Source organism: Mustela nivalis (genome assembly GCF_964662115.1).
Source record: "Mustela nivalis genome assembly, chromosome: 5".
Taxonomy (NCBI): Eukaryota; Metazoa; Chordata; class Mammalia; order Carnivora; family Mustelidae; genus Mustela; species Mustela nivalis.
The window spans coordinates 14545219-14567316 of NC_139024.1; the positions used below are offsets into that span (position 1 = coordinate 14545219).

Consider the following 22098-nt stretch of genomic DNA (forward strand, 5'->3'; position numbering starts at 1 on the left):
AAAATGAAATTGGACTATTTCCTTAAACCACACATGAAAATAGACTCAAAATGGATGAAGGACCTCAATTTGAGAAAGGAATACATCAAAGTCCTTGAGGAGAACACAGGCAGCAACCTCTTCAACCTCAGCTGCAGAAACTTCTTCCTAGGAACATCACCAAAAGCAAGGGAAGCAAGGGCAAAAATGAACTATTGGGATTTCATCAAGATAAAAAGCTTTTGCACAGCAAAGGAAACAGTTAACAAAACCAAAAGACAACTGACAGAATGGGAGAAGATATTTGCAAACAACATATCATATAAAGGGCTAGTATCCAAAATCTATAATGAGTTTAGCAAACTCAACACCCAAGGAACAAATAATCCAATCAAGAAATGGGCAGAGGACATGAACAGACATTTCTGCAAAGAAGACATCCAAATGGCCAACAGACACATGAAAAAATGCTCTACATCGCTCGGCATCAGGGAAATACAAATCAAAACCACAATGAGATACCACCTCACACCAGTCAGAATGGCTAAAATTAACAAGTCAGGAAAGGACAGATGCTGGTAAGGATGCAGAGAAAGGGGAACTCTCCTACACTGTTGGTGGGAATGCAAGCTGGTACAGCCACTCTGGAAAACAGCATGGAGGTTCCTCAAAAAGTTGAAAATAGAACTACCCTACGACCCAGTAATTGCACTATTTACCCTAAAGATACAAACGTAGTGATCCAAAGGGGCACGTGCACCCAAATGTTTATAGCAGCAATGTCCACAATAGCCCAACTATGGAAAGAACCTACATGTCCATCGACAGATGAACAGATAAAGAAGTGGTATATATATACAATGGAATACTATACAGTCATCAAAAGAAATGAAATCTTGCCATTTGCGACAATGTGGTTGGAACTAGAGGGTATTACACTTAGCAAAATAAGTCAATAGGAGAAAGACAATTATCATATGATCTCCCTGATACGAGGAAGTGGAGATGCAATGTGGGGGGTTTGGGGGGTAGGAAAAGAATAAATGAAACAAGATGGGATCGGGAGGGAGACAAACCATATGAGACTCTTGACCTCACAAAAGAAAATGAAGGTTGCTGGGGAGAGGGGGGTCAGGAAAGGGTTGTGGGGTTATGGACATTGGGGGGATGCTGTGGTGAGTGCTGTGAAGTTTGTAAACCTGGCAATTCACAGACCTGTACCCCTGGGGCTAAAAATACATTATATGTTTTTAAAAAAAATTTTTTTAATTAAAAAATAAAATAAAATGTGTAAATATAAATATGGGTATAATACACTCACAGCATGGAAAGAGAAGAAAATAGTACCTCTCACAAATGGAGTGTTAGTCTAAGCAGACATTGTTTTAAGAGCTAACTCATATTAGCAGGTTGACACTGTCACAATCTCCATTTCATGGACCAGGAAACAGAAGCACAAAGGGTATAAGCAATTATCACCACTGCTATTCAACAGAATAGTCCAGAGCTCTGTGTCCAGAGCCCCACTACTAAGAAGTATCAGAAAGGGGATCTAAACATGGAACTCGAATCTCTGGCTCTTCACCCTATACTAGATTGCAATGAGGCATATCATAAAGCCCAACCAGTTGCCTAACTTCGGGTCATTGTTTATTGCTCTAGTAATATATTTTGCATTCTTAAATGGTTTCAATTGAACATACTGCTTTATAATTGCAAGCTTATTTTTTTAAAAAAGATCAGTTTTCTTTTTCCTTTTTTTTTTTTAATTTTTTAAAAAAATTTTTTAAGTTTTCTTTTTATAAATGTCTCAGTCTTTAGACTGTGAGGACCTTGAGGTAGGAACTGCCTTAGTAATCACCACTATTACTATCACCACTGGTAGGATCACTGACAGCGCCACCCTTAGGTGCCAGGGAGCAGTCCCTATGCCTCACCTCGTGGAAACCACAGGACAAAAACTACTACAGAGAAGGCAATGAAGGGCAACTTTGCATTTCCAGCACTTAATGCACCCTTGGAAAGTAGTAAAGACTCAATAAAGGGTAGTGAAACTACCAAAAATAGTGTCTCAAGCCATGGCTATCACTCGGTTCAGTGGAGGACTGCTGCCTAACATGACAGTAGAAGCATAAAACCTAAAATCTAGATATAAAGTAAAGACTCAGCGAAAAATAGGCCTGAGGCAGTCTGAATTCACCTCAATTTATAGAAGCAGCTATACTCCTCCTGGGGGAAAGTGCTGTAAGAGGTCAAAGCCAACCTGTGCTCGGGACCCAGGGAGGGAAGGACAGAACTTGCAACAGGAAGTCTGTTTTTCCATCTTTCTTCACTATGAGAGAAGCAGTCAGAGAGTCAAGAGGCCCTGAGTGGAAGGCCACACCCAGAAGTAGGTCTTCCAACTAACTGGAGGGATGTTCGGTTTAGACTAGAACTTGACAGGACAGTCTGACATTCCATTTAAATGTATCAAGAAGCATACATATTCTATTATAGCTTTTACTATATTCAATGAGTATGTTGTGGGGAATGATAAGCCCATTAAAAAACAATATTTTATTTTAATTGTGAACCTAAGAAATTAGTGGGATTTTATTGTTTCTTCTCAAGTATTAAAACACTTTTAAATATAGGTCGATATGCCGGCATGAGTAAAGGAAGGGCACCTAAGGCCCTTCCAAATACAGGCCTGGAGTATACTGGTCCTTTGATTAGAACAAGGTGATCGTGACACCAAAATCTTGGTAGACTATTTGATTGCTTAATATTTTCCCACTGGGGGAAAAAAAAGACTATAACAGCAATGATGATATGATCATATTTTTAAGCTATCTGACTCTGTCACAATAAACCCATAAGATTGGCAGGACTGTTTTGAATTTATTCTCTCTCTTTGCTAGTTCAGGAAACCAATGAAAAGCAGTCCCATGGTTTGATGAGATCCTCGCTGCTAGATGAATGAATTGGGGAGTGAGGGTGGGGTGCAGAACCTTCCCCCTTGCCTTTCTTCAGACTCCACGTAAGTCCCCTCATCCTCAAGACTCAGCCAGTCTATCTGTCCTCCAGTAGCAACCCTACTGTCCTGTGCTTATCTATAACACAGCCCTCATCTCCTGATATGCAAATAAGGAGTTAATTATCTGTGCCCCCACTCTTACTCATTTGTATGCCTCCAGGCCCAGTATAGCTCTGAGCAGGAGTGTGTGCAGAAGTGGTTAGTCTCACAGCACACTAGAGAACCATTTTAATGTAGCTGAAAGGTCATTCTCTGTACGGTAGTTTTCAAATAAGGTTTCACATACTCCTGAGAATTAAAAATAAAAGGTCTTTAAATTGTCTTAGAATTTTATAATTTTGTGTTTTCATTTTAATGATAGTCTAAGAAATACCATAAAGACACGAATACCAGGGTGCCTGGTGGCTCAGTGGGTTAAAGCCTCTGCCTTCTGCTCAGGTCATGATCTCAGGGTCCTGGAATCGAGCCCCACATCGGGCTTACTGCTCAGCAGGGAGCCTGCTCCCCACCCCCACTCTGCCTGCCTCTCTGCCTACTTGTGATCTCTGTCTGTCAAATAAATAAAATATTAAAAAAAAAAAAGACACAAATACCAGAATGTTCTGAAGCACTTACATGAACAGTTCTCTGTCCTGGTGAGATGGAAGTCTTGGATGGGGGGAGCTTTAATCAATACTAATATTCAGGCCCTTAACCGGAATGACATCTGAACCAATTACATCAGAACCTCTGGAGGTGGGTCCCCCCACAGGGATTTTTTTTTAAGACCCCCCAGATGATTGAAATGTGTGCAGCATTGATCCTCACCAATCTAGATGATCTGTATCATCTTTGTTTCCTAAGTAACAGGTTTCCCACCAGTACTTACCATCGCCTCAAATCCACTAGTTATATTTTAAGTACCTCAAATAAATAAATACAGAAGCCAACAGAATATATCATGGATATGTTCTTGCCAAAGCCAGGTGTTATAACATGCTGTACAAGCAAAGGTTTTGTCATCATTCTGGATACAGGCAAGTGGGGGTGGTGGGGGGACGGGACTGAGTCATCACTAGAGCATGTGCTAGACCCCAGCAGGCCAGAGGTCCTCTTCAGGCATGTTAGAAAACAGGAGCTCAATTTCTACAAAAATATTATCAGTTTGCCTTTTAGTTTCTATTTAATTTGTGAATTTGTTTTGGTTTTGTACTTATATAAGAGCTATAAACAAAGTCTATGCTTGGTTGTCCATTTAAATAATAAATATGGTTATACATATTTAAGCAGCATTATAATACAAAGAACAAGAACATTAAAGTCAGTGTTAGGGGAGTCAGTGGCATTTTTTTTCTTTTAAATGGATCAGACTTAAAAATGCTGATTCCATAGTTTCTGGCCCCTGGTCCAAAGGGTGGTTGAATCCAGGACCCAGGAGATGGCTTCCCCTTTGTTGGTGGTCTTGAGAGCGCAAGATGATTCTGTTCCTCCCCAGGGCTCTTGGTGTGATTGGAAAGCTGTTCCTAATATTAGAACGCTGCAAGGGTTTCCTGGCTCCCAACAGCAGCTGCATTTTGACCCATCCCAGGAGGTCACACTAGGACTCCCCCAGTCTTTCCCTGAAGGCAGGCTTTTGGTTGGTTCCCCTAATTCCACAGAAGCTCCAAGAAGTGTGTGCAAGATACAGGACCCAATCCTCTTGGTCTGGGGCCTGAGTCTCTTCCATTCACCAGAAGGACATTTTGGTCATAAGAATGCAATTTTTTAACCACAAAAGGCAGGGGTGATCCTGCCTCAGAATATCCAGGAAGGAATTTATTTATTATCTATCTGCTAAGAACTCAGTAATTCCTTTGAGAGGGAAGCACCTTATCAAAGGGCACCCATCATCCCCTAAGTAAGTGGTAGAGTTGCTTCTCTTGAGTGCCAGGCCTCTCCAATGACAAAGTCTGTGCCACACCAGATTTTCAGTGGTTTAGTGGAGACCCTAAGCTTGTTTTAAGCCACACCAGAAGTCTGTAGCAGGCAAAGCTTCTAATCTGTGAGCCCACTACCTACAGAGCCCAGTCAGCCAGAGAGAAGGAGACAGTGAGTCACTTAACAACTGTGAAGTACCATTTATCTCAAAATCACAACAATAGGAAGACTAATCAAAACTTTGCCAGGGCCAACAACTGCCTTCCTGATGATGGATGATGTACCCATTGGCAATTTCCAAGGCCTGTTCCTGTTAGAAACCTTCAACTGTTGAGAATTAATGATTCTCAATGTTTACAGTCAATATTTTTTTAAAAAGTTCTTTTATCTAAATATAGGGACTCTAAATCATTGTCCTATTTCTCAAGTTAAAACTATAAATGCTCTAAATGACTATCTAATAATTAACAGCACAAAGAAATCAGCTCAAGAGAGAGGAGATGGGGCACCTGGGTGGCTCAGTAGGTTAAGCCTCTTCAGCTTAAGGTCATGACCTTCGGCTCAGGTCATGATCCCAAGGTCCTGAGATCGAGCCCCACATCGGGCTCTCTGCTCAGCAGGGAGCCTGCTTCCCACCCCCCCTCTGTCTGCCTCTCTGCCTACTTGTGATCTCTATCTGTCAAATAAATAAATAAAATCTTAAAAAAAGAGAGAGAGAGAGAGAGAGGAAACATTCCTTGTGATGAGAGCTTGTCATAATCTATCAGGAAGTAAATGTTTCTCCGCCCAGGGCTCTGGTGAACACATCTAAAGCGAGTAAGTGTCATAGCTTCAGCATCATATGCTTTGTTAAGGCACCAAGGTAACAACGTTCACCGTATTAACCAAGCAGAACTAATGACAGACAAGAACGGGCACCATGTTTATGGTTATGTTTAACATATATGCTCCTGCTTGACATTCCATACCCCTTGTTTTCTGAAATGAACATCAGGGTACACATTTTAGAAATGGGGCCATAATTCTTTCTAGTGTTTTGTTTTCCTTTTTGCTTTACAGGTTTTTACCTTTACTCCCCTCTATTACTCCACCAGTTGAAAGAGAAACAATGTCTGAAGGCAGTTGTGATAAACAGGTAATCATGAGAACAGTATTTCTATAGAGTAAGACATTTCAGTAGGGAGGCAGGGATCCAGCAGGCCCAGGGCAGACTTCTGGGTACCTGGAGCTGCTTGTGATCCAGGAGAGGAAATCAGATGTACTGCTAAACAGGGGACAGGGGAGCTGGAATCTGGGGTCTGATGGGCTCTCCAGAGACCCAGGGGGATCAAGTCACCAGGGAGTGAGGGATGAAATGCTCTTTGAAATTACTGGGGAATATAACAAATTGTGGTCAGTAACAGGTTCAGAAAAGGGGCAGAAACAAAGAAGTTGAGTTTTGAAGGCCAAACCAAACATCTGTTAGAGATGGTAGACTTACACATATTAAGCTTTGATGGGTAAATTCTTTTGAGTCTTGAAAAACACTCACTAAAAGGGTAGTGATCCGAAAGGGAGTGGACTCCAAGGGACTTGTGAGACTCTTCATGGTAGGGGAGGGCAGGAGGGGGATGGGAAGAAACACAGTGAATGGACCAGTGAGAGCTCTGGGAGTTATCTGCCACTCCCACTCACTGTAGCATTTTCATCAAGGTTGCCAACATTAAGGTTCAGTTAACAATCAATTATTACCCATGAGATCAATCTTGCTCAAAAATTTCTCTCAATACAATTGAACAGCACAATTCAGCAAGTCTCAGGGGAAGAGTCATGGTCTCTATTATTAATATTATCCTTCCGTCCCTGCGTACTTTGGAAGCCTAGCAGGAAACCTTTAAACCGAAGTACTTCATTATACACATAATTTATATTATATACATGTATAAAGGTGTAAATAGTCAGTTGAGCATCCAACTCTTGGTTTCAGCTCAAGTCATGGTCTCTCTTAAAAGATAAATAAATGTATCTTTTAAATTAAAAAAAAAGGGGTATTGAATGGCTCCTTTTTTTTTAAAAGTGAGAGAGAGAGAATGAGTGACCACAGGCACATGCGAACCAGTGGGGGCAGGGGAGAGGGTGGGCGGGAAGGAACAGAGGGAGAGGGAGAGTGAGAATCTTATGCAGGTTCCATTCCAATGTTTAACTGACTGAACCACCCAGGTGCCCCCAGACTGGCTCCTTCTGAACTGGAGATTCTCAAATGATGGTGATGGCTGCCATTGACTGAAGGCCTACTGTGTTCCATAAACCACACTTGACATCTTATATACAATTTTCCTTTTAGATCATAGTAATGTGAGGAGATGGGCATTATTTTGTCCCATTTAATAGTTTGATGTTATCTAGATAGGGAAAGGATGACATGTTTCATAATGGTAGAAAGAACATGTGATAAATGGGAACTTTCCAAGACCCCATGGTCATGTCCAGCAAATAAACATCTAGAAGGACTGAATGGCATGACACCTGTTGACAGTTCACAGGTTCAAGACTGTGAGAAATGTAAAAAAAAAGTTTATATAGTTTGTAGAGAAGTCAGGATATACATGCATGAAGAAGCCATCCCGGTAACACTAAAAACCTGAAAACACAAAACCAAAAAACAGTGCCATCCATTTTTGTGTATTTAGCATAAAATTTCTGAATTAGTGAACAAATGAATGCTATCAGTCAACCGATCGACCAAATGTTAGATAGTAGGGTACAGACTCTAAGAACTAAAATAGTTTAGTGAAGGGAATCATTATGGACTTGGGTGGTCGCAAGATTTCCTGAATGAGATGAGGTCAGAGTTGAGCCTGGAAGAATTATACTGGAATTATCAAGAAGGACTGAAGTCCCACTGAGCGGGGGGAATAGGGAAAACGGGCACAGATGACCCCTTCCTGGTCCCCGGGTCCCCTTCTTCAGCACCAGCCCTGCCTCCTGTCACTGTTCCCTCTCCGCCTTTTGCCCTGTGCTCACCTGCTCTGCTCGTTTCCTTCTCCTGAGATCCGCCCAGCTAGTTCTCAGAATGCCTTGGAGCTGGCACTGATTTTGCTAAAGCAAGTCTGGATTAACCAGGAATGCCTCTGTCCTTTAGTGGACAGTGGAAAAGTCGTGTTCGTCCTATGAATGATTCTAGGCTTTTGTAAGTGATGTAATGAAATAATCCTAAGGAGGCATAAATCATGATGAGTATCCCCCATTCCAAACATCTGTGAAGGGGCTTCCCATGGAAATTTCAGCATCTGGGAGACCCTCTTTTAGAAGCTGCAGAAAGTCACTCCTAGTAGTCCACAGAACAACCTTTCAACTACCCTTTGGCCTCCGCCTCAAAGTCAAGGCCAACATAAACACATCCTCTCAGATTTTGGTACAGAGACACAGCACACAGCCCAAAGCTCCCCCATACACTGAGGTCTTGTTTCCCAGGAATCAGAAAAGCATCTCTCAGCCTTCCTGAATCTTTTCTAACTTGGCTTCTGTCCGAGATTCCTGGAATGACTGTCCCTTTGGTCCTTATCTCATGACAGGGGAAGCACTGACCTAGTGCAGAGTCATGAATTGGTTGGGCTTTTAGAAAAATCTGTACCTTCAATTGTGGGCAAAGATTGTTAGGATTGTAGTAACCTTCCTAGGACTGACTGCTTTTTCACTCTGAAAAGTCTCCCAGCACCGCACCATTGTGTTTCATTCTTGTCCTCTCTGGTTCTGTTTTTCAGGAACAATATGACACACTAAGAGCTGTGCTCAGCAGCGGACCTGCTTTTCCAAACATAGCTCACTTCTGGATTGAAAAGAGTGGTTTCACTTTTTACAGTTTGGGAGGCAGCTTCTGTTTTGTTCCTGCCTGCGAGCCAGCAGCACTGCCCTTGACAGAAAAGACATGCCGTGGCCCTGAGATCTCTCTCAGGAGAAGGACAACTGTAAACTCTGTCAGACTCCGGGGCCTTGTGTTTGCAAACTAGTGTTCTCACCCTTCAAGCGCAAGGAAGGAAGCTCACAGAAGATTCTGAGAAAGAAGGAGAAGAACAGGGACAGCACAGGAAAGATTCACCACCGTGAGGAGGAGTCAGGTGTTGGTCCCAGCTCCGCAAGTGGGGAATGTGTTTTGAGATTCTGCGGCCAGTCTCTCCCAAAGACTTTCTTGTGAGGGCTGACATTTTTTTTCCCTCTGGGATTTAAAAAATCCTGGGTCTATGCATTCAATATTTTGATGGCCAAAGTCTTGCCCTTTTTTAATATAATACTTTAAAAACCCTACCCTGTCATAGGAACAGGACAATAAGGTAGAAAGAGGCTACACAGATTTGAAGGGAGTGTTTTTGGTGACCAAGATCAGAGCATCTCCTTGTGTGGGTTATATAACTCCAGCTAATTTTTGCTTCCTGTCTGGAGTGTTATTTCCTGGTAAAAGTGGGAAAAAAGTCCCAGCACTTGATAGGCCTGCTTTCCCTGAAGTTAACAGATTGCCCACAGGAAAGCCGTCAGCATGTGCCAGCCCTCCACTGAAGAAGGACCAGGTTCAGGGCCTGGCACAGTGCAGCCGAGTGGCATTGCTCCCAGAACTCTCTTCCAATAAAGAGCCATTGTGGGATGTGAACCCTTCAATGTACCAGACAAATGACTGAAATGAAAAGCACAATGCATGTGAGTGGAACCAGAAACTTGAATGGGGCGGTAATCACTTCCTCAGTGTGGGTCACAGCGTTTCTCAGGTAACTTTGTTCCGTAATTCAGTCCTTGCCTAGTGGAATAGTACAGATTTCCATTTATCAGTTGATAAGTGAGGATGATTACTGTCTAACCATGAAGCGATATAGGTTCTTAGCACTAGAGGGGAAGGGAAGTGGAAAATGGCTGGGGGAGGTGTAGGAGGGTGGGTGCTCATCGGGAAGACACAAGACATATGAAAAGAGAAGAAAGTACTGATTCTCTTCCCATGTGATCAGCACGAACAACTATAGTTCAGCTCTTGGGAAACTGGAAACCCTATCTGATTCTAAACCAGGCCTAGGGCTTCAAATAGCTACAGTTTCTCTGTGAGAATGAGGTCTGAGGCATGAAGTAGGGAAGGGAAGGGGACAAAGGCCCAGGCTAAAGGCATCTACTGTGCGGCTGACACCCATCTGTGGAGCTTTGGGTCCCACAGCCTGGGTATCTAGTGCTTGGATCCAAATAGTGAGGGCCAGGAGGAACATGGCGCTCAACTGGGCCCCAGTTTCCATCCGGGACCAACTCTTTACACAACAGGGGACTTTACTGCAAACAAAACAAACCGAACCCCAAACCAGATGCCTTGGTCACCTCCACTTTCTCAAATGAATCAATCAGAAGCCACAGTTGAATTCGACCCCTTACAATACGCGATCTTTTGGCTGGACCTGCCCTCCATGTGCCTCAGTTTTTGGACCAGGTGTTTCTGCTTCTGAGCCAATTATATTTGTCACCTAATCAATTTTAACCAGAAACATGGCTGATCTCAAGAAAAGAGGCTTCCCTTAGGATCTGGAGCTTGATACTGATCCCTTGGTCTACGTACCTCCCGACCTATGCAACTATCAGCAATCTATGCCTATACACTCGTACCACTTCGGTAAAAACATCCACTTCAGACTAAATAAATAAAATTAATGGAATGAAAACATCACAACTATCTGTGAAAGGATGCAAATATTTCAACAAAAAGCCATCTGGTTCAGTGTCCCATTTGGGTTCTCATCAGTCACGGTATTTGACCCAAGCAGGATCCACCTCTCTAAGCAGTCTACAACGACAAAAGATTATGATAAGGGTGCATCGGTTGTTTCAATTTATGGTTATGCCTTTGCATAATAGGCAGCTCGTATCTGGCTGAAAATCCAAATAAAATCTTTCTTCCAGTAACCCAGCAGTAAATTCCCCCATGTTATCAACTCACCGGAATTAAGCAAAATGATGGATTTGAGGCACACGAACTCCTCTCCCTGGAGATTCATCATACGGAACCGAGATGATGTAGCCAGCAACATGTCAAAGATCTCCACCATGCCCTCTACACATTTTCCCTGGTTCCTATGCAAACACAGCAAATAAAAAGAAAAAAAAAGTATTAAAGCACAGAAAAGCTGGGGCTCCTGGGTGGTTCAGCTTGTTGAGTGTGACTCTTGATTTTGGCTCAGGTTACAATCTCAGTGCTGGGAGATCAAATCCTACATTGGGCTCCGGGCTGCGCAGGAAGACTGCTTGAGATTCTCTCCCTCCTTCTCCCTCTGCCCCTCCCCTTGCTCACATGCTGGCTCATGCTCTCTCTTTCTCAAATAAGTCTTTAAAAAAAAAAATAAATAATGACCAGAAAGCTTTCAGACCCATGATAAGGTTCACTTTCACAAAAATCTACTGGCTCCAAATCTGTAACAAAAAACTGTAGTCCATTCTCTTCATGAAACATGAACATATCATTTGAATTCTTGAAGGCAAAAAAAAAAAAAAAAAGTTTTGCCATCAATAAAACATTTCACTGCAAATTCCTAGAAGAAACATATTGTTCAATTCCCCAATCTGCCATGTTATATACTGAGTTCATCAAAGAGAACACAGGCAGTACCTTTTCTAACATCAGTCATAGAAAATTTTTCTAGATAGGTCCACTGATGCAAGGGAAACAAAAGCAAAATCCAACTACCAGGACTACATCAAAATAAAAAGCTTCTGCACAATGAAGGAAACAATCAACAAAACTAAAAGACAACCTACGGAAATGCAAATGACATATCCAACAAAGGGTTACTTTTCAAAATATATAAAAAAAAAACTTAGACCACTCAGCAACCAAAAAGCAAACAACCCAACTTAAAAAATGGGTAGAAGGCACGAACAGCCATTTCTCCAAAGACATACAATTGGCCATTAGACACATGCTTGACCTCACTGATCAGGGAAATGCAAATCAAAACCATAATAAGATATCACCTCACACCTATCAGAATGCTTAAATCAACAACACAACAATAGGTGTTGGCAAGGGTGTGGAATAAAAGGAACACTTGTGCACTCCTGGTGGCAATACAGACTGGTACAGCCACCGTACAAACACTATGGAGGTTCTTAAAAGTTAAAAATAGAACTACCCTATGATTCAGCAATTGCACTACTGGGTATTTACCCAAAGAATTAAAAAACACAAATTCAAAGGGATACACATACCCCTATGTTTATAGCAACATTTTTTATAATAACCAAGATACGGAAGCAGCCCAAGTATCTGCTGATTGATGAATGGATAAAGAAGTTGTGGTACAGTTATAAAATGGAGTATTATTCAGACATAAAAAAGAGTGGAATCTAGACATTTGCAACAATATGGATGGAGCTAAAGGATATAATGCTAAGTGAAATAAGTCTGTCAGGAAAAAGACAAATTCAATTAATATGTGGAATTTAAGAAACAAAACAAAAGAGCAAAGGGGAAAGAAAGAGACAAACCAAGAAACAGACTCTCGACTACTGAGAACAAACTGATGGGTCACCAGCACAGAGGTGGGTGGTGGGGTGGGGGACACAGGGAATGGGGGTTACGGAGGGCACTTGCTGTGATGAGCACCAGGTGGCGTATGCAAGTGTCGAACCACTGTATTGTACACCTGAAACTAACACAAAAACTGGACACTAACTGGAATTCAAATAAAAACTTAAAAAAATAAGAGTTCTTCAATCTAGGAGTAATCAAAAATGATTAAGATTCAGATAAATGATTTGTCTACGTATTTATTGATCTGCTACTATATTCTTTGTGGTAGTTATGGGAATAAAAACAGGGCCTCTACTCTCAATATGCTCAAAGCCTTGAAATAATATAATCAGGTTGAACAGACTTGTATAAAGTGCTTTTGAAATATAGAAGGAAGTGTAAGAAGGGACCGTGCCTGGGCTGGAACCATTCATTGCCAAGGATGACAGGTAAGGCTTCGCCTAGTAGGTGGCATTTGAGTTGACAATTTAAGAAATGTAGGCTTTCATGGAGCAGGAGTATGAAAGCATCATTGGAAGCAGGTCTTAGACATGGACAGGAAGAGCAGAGTGAAGGTAAAAAAGAGACAAGGGGTTAATCTGAGAAAGGAGAAAAAGGTCAGGTGATGAACGATGTCTTACGTTATAAGAAACTTGGGTTTTTTCCCTGTGCAACAGAGCCCTGGCATCGAGGATTTAACATTAGTAATGGCAATTATTAAACAAGCAAACCTGAAGGTTCATAACATGTTACATTTAAAAAATAAGGTATTGGGGGCACCTGGGTGGCTCAGTCGTTGGGCATCTGCCTACAGCTCAGGTCATTATCCCAGGGTCCTGGGATTGAGCCCCGCATCAGCCTCCCTGCTCAGCAAGGAGCCTGCTTCTCCCCTCTGCTTGTGCTCTCCCTCTCTCTGTCAAATAAATAAAAATAAAAAGAAAGTATTGATAACTTTTCCATAGGGTTGGTGCAGAAGTTCAGTGAGATAATACATGTGAAAGGAACTCCATCTTTTTGTTCACAGGCTGAATTGGGATAATGTTGTCTTTGAAGGGGACAAGAAGACTTTAAAATATCCTATGCATATGCAAACACATATTTGTGAAAAATATAACTTAAAGCATGGACAATAAGCACATTTCAGCACTTTGTTTTATTTTTAATTAATGTATTTTGGATCCTTTATTAACTGTTCTTTTTTTTTTTTTAAAGATTTTATTTATTTATTTGATGGCGATCACAAGTAGGCAGAGAAGCAGGCAGAGAGAGAGGAAGGGAAGCAGGCTTCCTGCTGAGCAGAGATGTGGGGCTCTATCCCAGGACCCTGGGATCATGACCTGAGCTGAAGGCAGAGGCTTTAACCCACTCAGACACCCAAGTGCCCCTCAACTATTCTTAACAGCTGCGTAACTGTTTCTAATAGCGTAAGTTTTGCCCTGAACGATGTGCAAAAATTTTTTGAACCATTTCTTTGTTGGCTGACATTTCACTTGACTTTAAGTATTTTGCTGTCACAAACATTTCATGAAATAACTATTCTTAAGTTTTTGTCTTCAGACACATGAATAAAGAGCTATAGAAAAATTTCTAGAAGTAGAATTGCTAGATTAGAGGACTTAAGCATTTTTAATATTGGTAAATAGTTCAAACCTTGCTGCCAAAGAGCTTGTACCAATAGGATTTTGGTAGAAAAATATGTTGGTTTAAGCTTTTTCTCTAAGATTCCTGCTCTTTTCCTTTGCTGATATTTTTCTGTTGGGTTATTAGTCATTTTCAGGTTGATTCTTAACCACTCTTTATATATTGTAGCCCTTTGCTCTATGTGCATTCAATACTTTTCTACTGAATTGTCGTGTTTTTCTTTCCTTTTTTTTTTTTTTTTTGGTGTTTTCTTTGGCAGAATATTTAATTATTACATAATTGATCTGCCAAGTTTATTGTTTAGAACAGTATATCTTGCTTGAAAATTCTCTTTCAGTAATATATAAAAAATTATCTTATGTTTCCCTCTAGTACACTTCCACATTTTCATACTTAAATATTTCATCTTCTGGGATTTTTTACAACAACTGTACTGAAATATAGTCACATATCATAACATTCATTCATTTAAAGCATACAATTCAATAGATTTTAGTACAGTCCCAATGCTGTGCACCTGCTGTTCAGGGTTTACTTTGTGTGATATTTGAGATAGGATTCAGCTTCATATTTGTCCCAGGCAGCTAGGTAGTCTTAACACCATATATGGAATATACCACTGATGTAAAATATGCTAAGTACTTTCAATAAATCCATTTCCTTCCACAACTGCCCTTTAAAGTAGTAGTATTTTTGTTATTGTCCAAATGAGGGAATTAGGACTCAAAACTATTAAGTCAAACCATACTATCTACCACCAGAGGAAAGACTTCCAACAAGATTTTGTCTTCTTTTTTCACCCTACTTTAACTCATACTTGCCCATTATATACCAGACCTTGTGCTAGACATAAAGGTATAGAGAAGACAGACATGGGCCTTGTTCATAAAGAGATCCAAAACAGGAGCAAGACAGACAGGGCGAAAAGACTGGTGCAAGGCCATGGGCTACCTTCCCCCAGAGAAAGTACAGAGAGAAAGTCTTGCAACTAATGTCAGCCTCCCCACATTTAACCCACATGTATTGAAGTTATTGCCATAGTCTCCTCTGATAAAGGTAAATGAGATTTTAGGTGAAGTGTTTAGAATGGCATGTGGTACACAGTGGCAGCTATAGAACTATCCCTAGGAGACATCCAGATAAATGGAGACACAGATGGTCATGGAGAGGTTGGCCTTTTTACAGAAAGTATCCAGAAAACAATCGCCACAGTGCATTTTGCTTTGACAGTGGTATTCGTGTTCATGGAAGCTCTCTAGAAACATGGGAATCTTTAAAAGCTACGATATACAACAGAAGTTCGAAACAGTGGTCACATCGTAGCGTGACTTGGCCCAAAGCAGGGACAGCACATTACAAGGGAGTGTTTCTTATCCTGAAGGTGATTTTTTTTTTTTTTTAAGTAGCACATTTTCTTTCTAGTGAAAAAATAAACAAGGATAGGGGGAAATGTTTGGAGGATGAAGCTTTAAAAATAACCACCCATAGCCAAAATAGAGAAATGTTCCTTTCTCAGTGTAAAGTCTCTGTTTACTTAACAGACTGCACACAGGCAGGGGAGGAGATCTCAGTGTGGGAGGGAACCTGTGCTCACCTGCTGTGAGCAAAAGTTCACTTCAGAAACTGAGAACGTGGAGCCCGACCAACTCTCCTTCCCCCCCGGGTCCCTTCTCAAGAGTCTCCCACATTTTCCCAAGAGAAGCTGGTTCTTCAGTGTCTCCCTCTTCAGCCTCTTCTCCGCGGACACGCTGTCGAGCGAGTGTGTGTGAGGATGAGTATGTCTGAGTGTGTGAGAGCATGAGTGTGTGAATGAGAGTGTGTGTGTGAGCGTGAGTGCGAGTGTGTGCGTATGAGAGAGAGAGAGAGTGACTGTGAGCATGGGTGAGGGTGGATGTGCGTGTGTGTTTTTCTTTAGAGGATGAGGAAGGAGCAGACACTAAGTATAAATCATTGAGCCATGAGTAGAAGATCCCGGGGCTTACCTTTCATGCAAACAAAAGTGCTTCTCAACTTTGAGGGCTCCTGGGCGATATTCATCCCAATAAAGCTACAGTGTTCTAAGCAGCGCTGTAAGATTCTTGAAGAACTTTACACCGGCAACTCTATAAGATTAAACTCACTGCCCTTTCAATAGGGAAAACTCACCTGTTCTAAACGCTTCAGCCAATCCACTATCTGTGCAAGAAATTAAAAATATGTGCTTTGAGAGGCACCTGGGTGGCTCAGTTGGTGAAGTGTCTGCCTCGTGGTTTCGGGGCTCAGGTCATGATCTCAGGGTTGTGAGTTGGAGCCCCTGAGTCAGGCTCTGTGCTGGGCATGGATCCTGCTTAAGATTCTCTCTCCCTCTCCCTCTGCCCCTTCCCATCCCTCTGCAAAAATAAAATAAAATAATAAAATAAAATAAAATAATAAATAAAATAAAATAATAAAATAAATAAAATAAAATATAAGTATGTGACCCTGCAGGTGTTTCTTCACTAGAACATTGCCCTCTTGGAAATAACTGCCTGGTCACGTGGCAGAATGGGTTTTCCATGAGTGCTGTGGACACAGGAGAAAAGGCTGGAGCTGTGAGCTAGTGAATGGATAACATGTCATCCTCAGATCAGGTACAAACTGATGTGGCCTTCAAAGGGTGGACAGACACTTGTCGCCTGCCTCACACAAAGGGACCCTTCACTGTGCACTAAAGTCATTACATCTTGGGGTCAGGCCTTCCTTTTCAAAGTCCTACTGAAATATTCTCTACTAACCTCAAGGAGCCAATCAGATTAGAGCATTTAACTCCATTTCAGACAGGATGGAAAAGCCAACAGCACCAGAAATTGGTGATTACTAAGAATCTGGAGGTCAAGTTACTACAATAAGACAAATGAAGTGAAATCTGTGAAGTGTTCCTAAGGTGGAGAAACATGTAGGGTATAAAGACCAAGATTTATTTATTTATTTTTAAAGATTTTATTTATTTATTTGACAGAGATCATAAGCAGGCAGAGAGGCAGGCAGAGAGAGGAGGAAGCAGGCTCCCTGCTGAGCCGAGAGCCAGATGTGGGGCTCGATCCCAGGACCCAGAGATCATGACCTGAGCTGAAGGCAGAGGCTTTAACCTACTGAGCCACTCAGGTGCCCCCAAGATTTATTTCTAAAGGAAGCACAGCCACATAGATCAGAAGCCGTTTACCAAGAAGACCAGCCCATAACCCCAACTGTGGGACACGACAGCCTGACAATGACCTCCGCCCGTTACATCAGTCCATGTTCAGAGCACCTCAGAATCTCCTTGTGAGATTGCTCTGCTCCTTACCCTCTTCAGATGTCTGTCTGCAGTTAAGTAGTGTGAGAAGGAACAGAACTTGAAAAAACATTTGCTCATGGCATGTCCTGGGAAGTTTCTCTTCTACAGAAACGAAAGCCAGTTATTCAGGCACACATAGGTACTATTCCTCCACATGGGAGATAAAAGAGTCCTAAGGCACGTAGGCAGGTCAAACCTGTCCTTGCATATCTTACAAAATAATCTTACAAAATTCCCCATAGCCTCTCCTCGTAGGAAAAGACATGGAATAAATGGAAACAGAGAACCCAGGAGATCAATGTAAGACTCTTAATTGATTTGTCCTGCAAAGAGAGTGCAATGTAGGTAGAAAAAGATTACAAATTAAGATGCTGTCTAAAATCAACAGTGGCAGGCTTGGGTGTATTTTTTTTTTTAAGATTTTATTTATTTATTTGACAGACAGAGATCACAAGTAGGCAGAGAGAGAGAAGAGGAAGCAGGCTCCCCGCTGAGCAGAGAGCCCAATGTGGGGCTTGATCCCAGGACCCTGAGATCATGACCTGAGCCGAAGGCAGAGGCTTTAAACCACTGAGCTACCCAGGCACCCCTAGGTCTGGATATATTTAAAGAGTCTCTGTATCTTTGATGCTACAAAAGCTCTCAGCACGTGCTCTGAGATGCTGTGACTCCGTAACTATTCATATGATCCAGAGGTTCAGAAAGACAACTCTCTGGCATGTGGAACAAAATGCTGAAGATGGCAAATTCTAAGCAATACAGCCTGAAAGATGAAAAATTTGAATGTCTGTATCTCATGGCGGATTACTGAAGAGATTGGTTTAGACCTTGGTGTCTGACTACCTACATTCACATTATGCCACATCTATTTACCAATTATGTGACCTTGAACCATTTATTTAAATTGTGTGCCCGAATGCACATATAGACAGAATCATCGACATGAGACTGTACATTGAATAAGAAATAATTAATCCATTGGGATGTGATGGCTGTTTGATCCAGCAGTTTGCCTATATGGATCAGTAGAGACACAGGACTGGTCGTGGGGAAGTGCCATAAAAAAGGTTTGCTCCCTTAGTGCCAAATAGCAAGAAGCAGATACAGCAAGCTAGAAAGGTTTATCACAACGTGGTGGCAGAATATCAGATTAAGTCATTCTCTGAAATAAATGCGAAGGCAGCCCACATACCTGGGGAAGTGAACAGAGTCCAAGTGACGGTGTGTAGGGGACACTACGGCTGCCTTAAGTAAATATTACAGAGGGGAGCTCGGGCAGGGATGAATGGTCCTTAAGCGGAACTTAAGCAAGTGGGGAAATCCCAAAGATAAACAGTGCTCGAAGTTGGGAAAAGCCAACCGCTTCTGGCCATGATATGTTCAGAGATGAGACTGAAAAGGATCTGGGTATGAAAGAGCTAGGGGGTTTCTCACGTTACAAAGTAGCTTCATGTTCAGAGCACTTCTGGTGAGAAGGGGTGACACTTACGGGGTGGGACCTCCTACGTGAGCACATTATTTCAAAAAGCCTCAAGGAGTCACCAGGAAATCTGCAGGGAGGGGCCAGAGGACAAAGAAGCAAGTAAGAGCATCAGACTTGAGAACCAAGACTAAGAAAGCGCTTGGCTGTGGTTACAAACAGATGGAAATGACAAGAGCAAACAGAAGCCTGCTGTTGTTTTTTTTTTTTTTTTTTTTTTTTTTTGAGACAGCTGTACTGCCAAAGAAATCACAGGCTGAATTAAAAATCCAAAAGCCTTGGGGGTGTCTGGGTGGCTCCATCAGTTAAACTGTCTGTCTCTTGATTTCGGTCCAGGTTATTCAAGATCTCATGGTTGTAGGATAGAATCCTGTACCAGTCCCCTTGCTCAGTGCAGTCTGCTGAAGATTCTCTCTCCCCCTCCCACGGCGCCTCCCCACTCCTCTCCATCTCTCTTTTTAAAAATAGAAAGAAAGAAAGAAAGAAAGAAAGAAAGAAAGAAAGAAAGTAAGAAAGAAAGAAAGAAAGAGAGAAAGAGAGAAAGAAAGAAAGAGAAAAAAGAAGCCTCTGAGTTTTTAAGCCTCCAACCCTAACATTTCAGCTGCTCAACATAGTAAAGTTTATTTCTTTCTTAGGCACTGTCCTATGTAGGCAGCTTCCCTGGTAAGATGTCTTTCCCATTCAGGGACCCAGGATCCTTCTGACCTCTAGCTCTGCCATCGAGGTTCCTGAAATGTTCGTTACATGGGCAGCTGCTGGGGAAAGGGCTGAGACAGGCCCAGAAGAGCACACTAGCAGGAAGTGCTAAGAGCTCACCCAAAGGACTGGCTTCTCCCCACTCACTACAGATGTGGCTGAGAAGAATAAATGCAAAGAAAGAACCTTCCAGAAAGTGAAGCCATTGTGCGTGGAGAACATGGGAAAGCTCCTTCTTGCTAGAGAACAGATTCAGGGACTAATCAAAGAACTTTCAGGCTCCTGTCCATAGAAGCCTCCTCTTTCTGCTCAGAACTTCACAACTGCTGTGTGAGAGTGACACTCACTATTCCCTGCTCCCTTTTTTCTCGGTGGGAGTTTTTACTACAGTTTTCTGCCCTCCCACCAACACTGAATATGAAGTTTATCTGTGGGGTGAGACTGCCCGTCCAGGAGGAGTCCCATTCATGCTCCATGAGTGGATGGCCCATCCCTAAGAAATCTTTCAGTGGTTGGACTTGGAGCTAGACTGTTCCCCTAGGGAAGGAGCAGGGCATGTTCTATGTGTGGGAGCCATGGATATTTGGTGACTGGAAGCAAAGACTGACAAAACGCATCTCCTTTTTCTCCTTCATTTCCTCCCAGACAACATCTCCCAGTCTCCCTTGCCATTAGGAGTGGCCAGGTGGCTGGATTCTGCCCAGTGAAAAGTGAGTGGGAGTGACTGATATCACTTCTGTGATGAAATAGGGAAGAAGCAGGTGTTCTTTTCCCAGTCCTCTTCCCCATCTACTGCTGAAATGAAGACCATTCCTAGGACCTAGTAGAGCGGGAACTAAAAGTTAGAAGGATCCTGGTGTCTGAATGAGAAGATCACCTCTCAAGATGCCTATACTAGACAATGACCTGAGTAAGAAATACATTTTCATGTGTTAAGCAGCTGAAATTTCAGGGATATATCTATGGCAACCATTAGCCTGAACCCCATGACATAGAAGAGACGCATGAATCTGATTACTCCCTGCCCCAACCCATTGCTGAAACACTGACACATAGACACACTTAGGATGCAAAGATAGACTTATCTTCTGTAGGCATGGCTACTGACTTGATCAAAGGGATATAAGAAATGTATTCACGGACACCTTGCTTTATAGATTCTAATCATTTCCAAATGGCATGAATCGGAAAGATGTCAATGAGTATATGGCATTTGATGTACGTCTCCTGGGATAGATTGGGTCGGAGAAGAACAATCCAGGCAGATTAAATGGTATCAGTAAAATTTAACAGGTGGAACTGATGACGGAGTGATAAAGGAATCTAGCTGGTAGAGTTTGGAGCTTATAAGGAAAGACACTTAGAAAAAACTTAGTCAGCATGTGGAATGGTTAATAAAAAGCTTAAGAGATCCTGTGTAAGGAAAGACCATGTAAAGCTTAATAGTGGGTAACATGATCAAGTAAGTGCTTTGTTACATTTAGTTTGGCTTCAGTGTGCCGAGGAGAGTGAAGGAGACAGGAGAGTCTGGAAAGAGACTGCAGGCATGAGGAAGGAAGAGAAGGCACAAGACAGTGACAATGGTTACGAGGATATTTTTGAAATCTGTGAAGGGAGAAACAACAGACTTGGGTGAATGGTCTACAGTGTTGGGCAAAGAAAGGAAGAATTTAAAGACACCTTTGAAAAATGTATGTCAGAGTGACTGGAAAGAAACAGAAAAAGAAACAGAAAAAATAGCAGAAATAAAGAAACTCAAATTTGTCATGTGCCAGTAGAAGAAAAAAAATTCCCTTAAAAAACACTGAATTTAAAATTTCTCAAGATCAAGTAGAGATGATATGCAGGAAATTGAAAATGTTTGTCTGAAACTTGGGGGAGAGGCCAGGATTAAATATATGAATTTGGACTAGTTTGTTCCACTTCTGATGGTGGGCATTTTTTTCATATCAGCACAGCAAAAAATAGCTCACTTTTTAAATGAATGCCTAGTATTTTACTGTATTCAGGTATATTTGAATGCTCTCCTACCAATGGGCATGTATATTGTTTTCCACTTTTGGCTACAACACACAATGTACAATTATCATGATTGCACACATATTTTCCACACTTGCAAAGGTGAACAGAAAAAATTCTGACACATGTAACATCAGAGTCAAGAAGTAAAAACATGTAAAATTGGAACAAGTATTGCCAAAATGCCTTTCAAAAAAATTGTACCAATTTGCATTGCCCCAAACAGAGCATGAAAATATCTAGAAATAGAGGTATTTCTATGAGAGGTATTCTAAAATGGAGGTATCTAAATAAAGATGGCTAAAACTGAGAAAGGGGGCACCTGGATGGTTCAGGCGGTTAAGAGGCTCAGATCACAATCTTGGTCCTGGAATAGAGCCCTGCATCAGGCTCCATGCTCTGGGAAAAGTCTGCTTGTGGATTGTCTCTCTCCCTCTTCTCTGCCCCTACCCATCCTCTTGCTCTCTCTCTCTCTCTCTCTCTCTCTCAAATGGTAAATAAATAAATCTAAAAAATATTTTAAAAATCATAAAACTGGGGAAGGGAGTGAGCTCATCATGGAAAGT

The 22098-nt window shown here is 41.8% G+C and overlaps 1 protein-coding gene across 18 annotated transcripts in view; it reads right to left on the minus strand.

Moving 5' to 3' along the window:
- ESR1 (estrogen receptor 1) overlaps window positions 1-22098 on the minus strand; it is a 413977-nt gene that overhangs the window by 32740 nt on the left and 359139 nt on the right. For all 18 annotated transcript variants that reach the window (XM_082730084.1, XM_082730096.1, XM_082730087.1 and 15 more), the window contains one exon: window positions 10833-10966. In XM_082730084.1, coding sequence (XP_082586210.1) covers window positions 10833-10966 — 134 coding nt within the window. The remainder of the gene's footprint in view (window positions 1-10832; window positions 10967-22098) is intronic.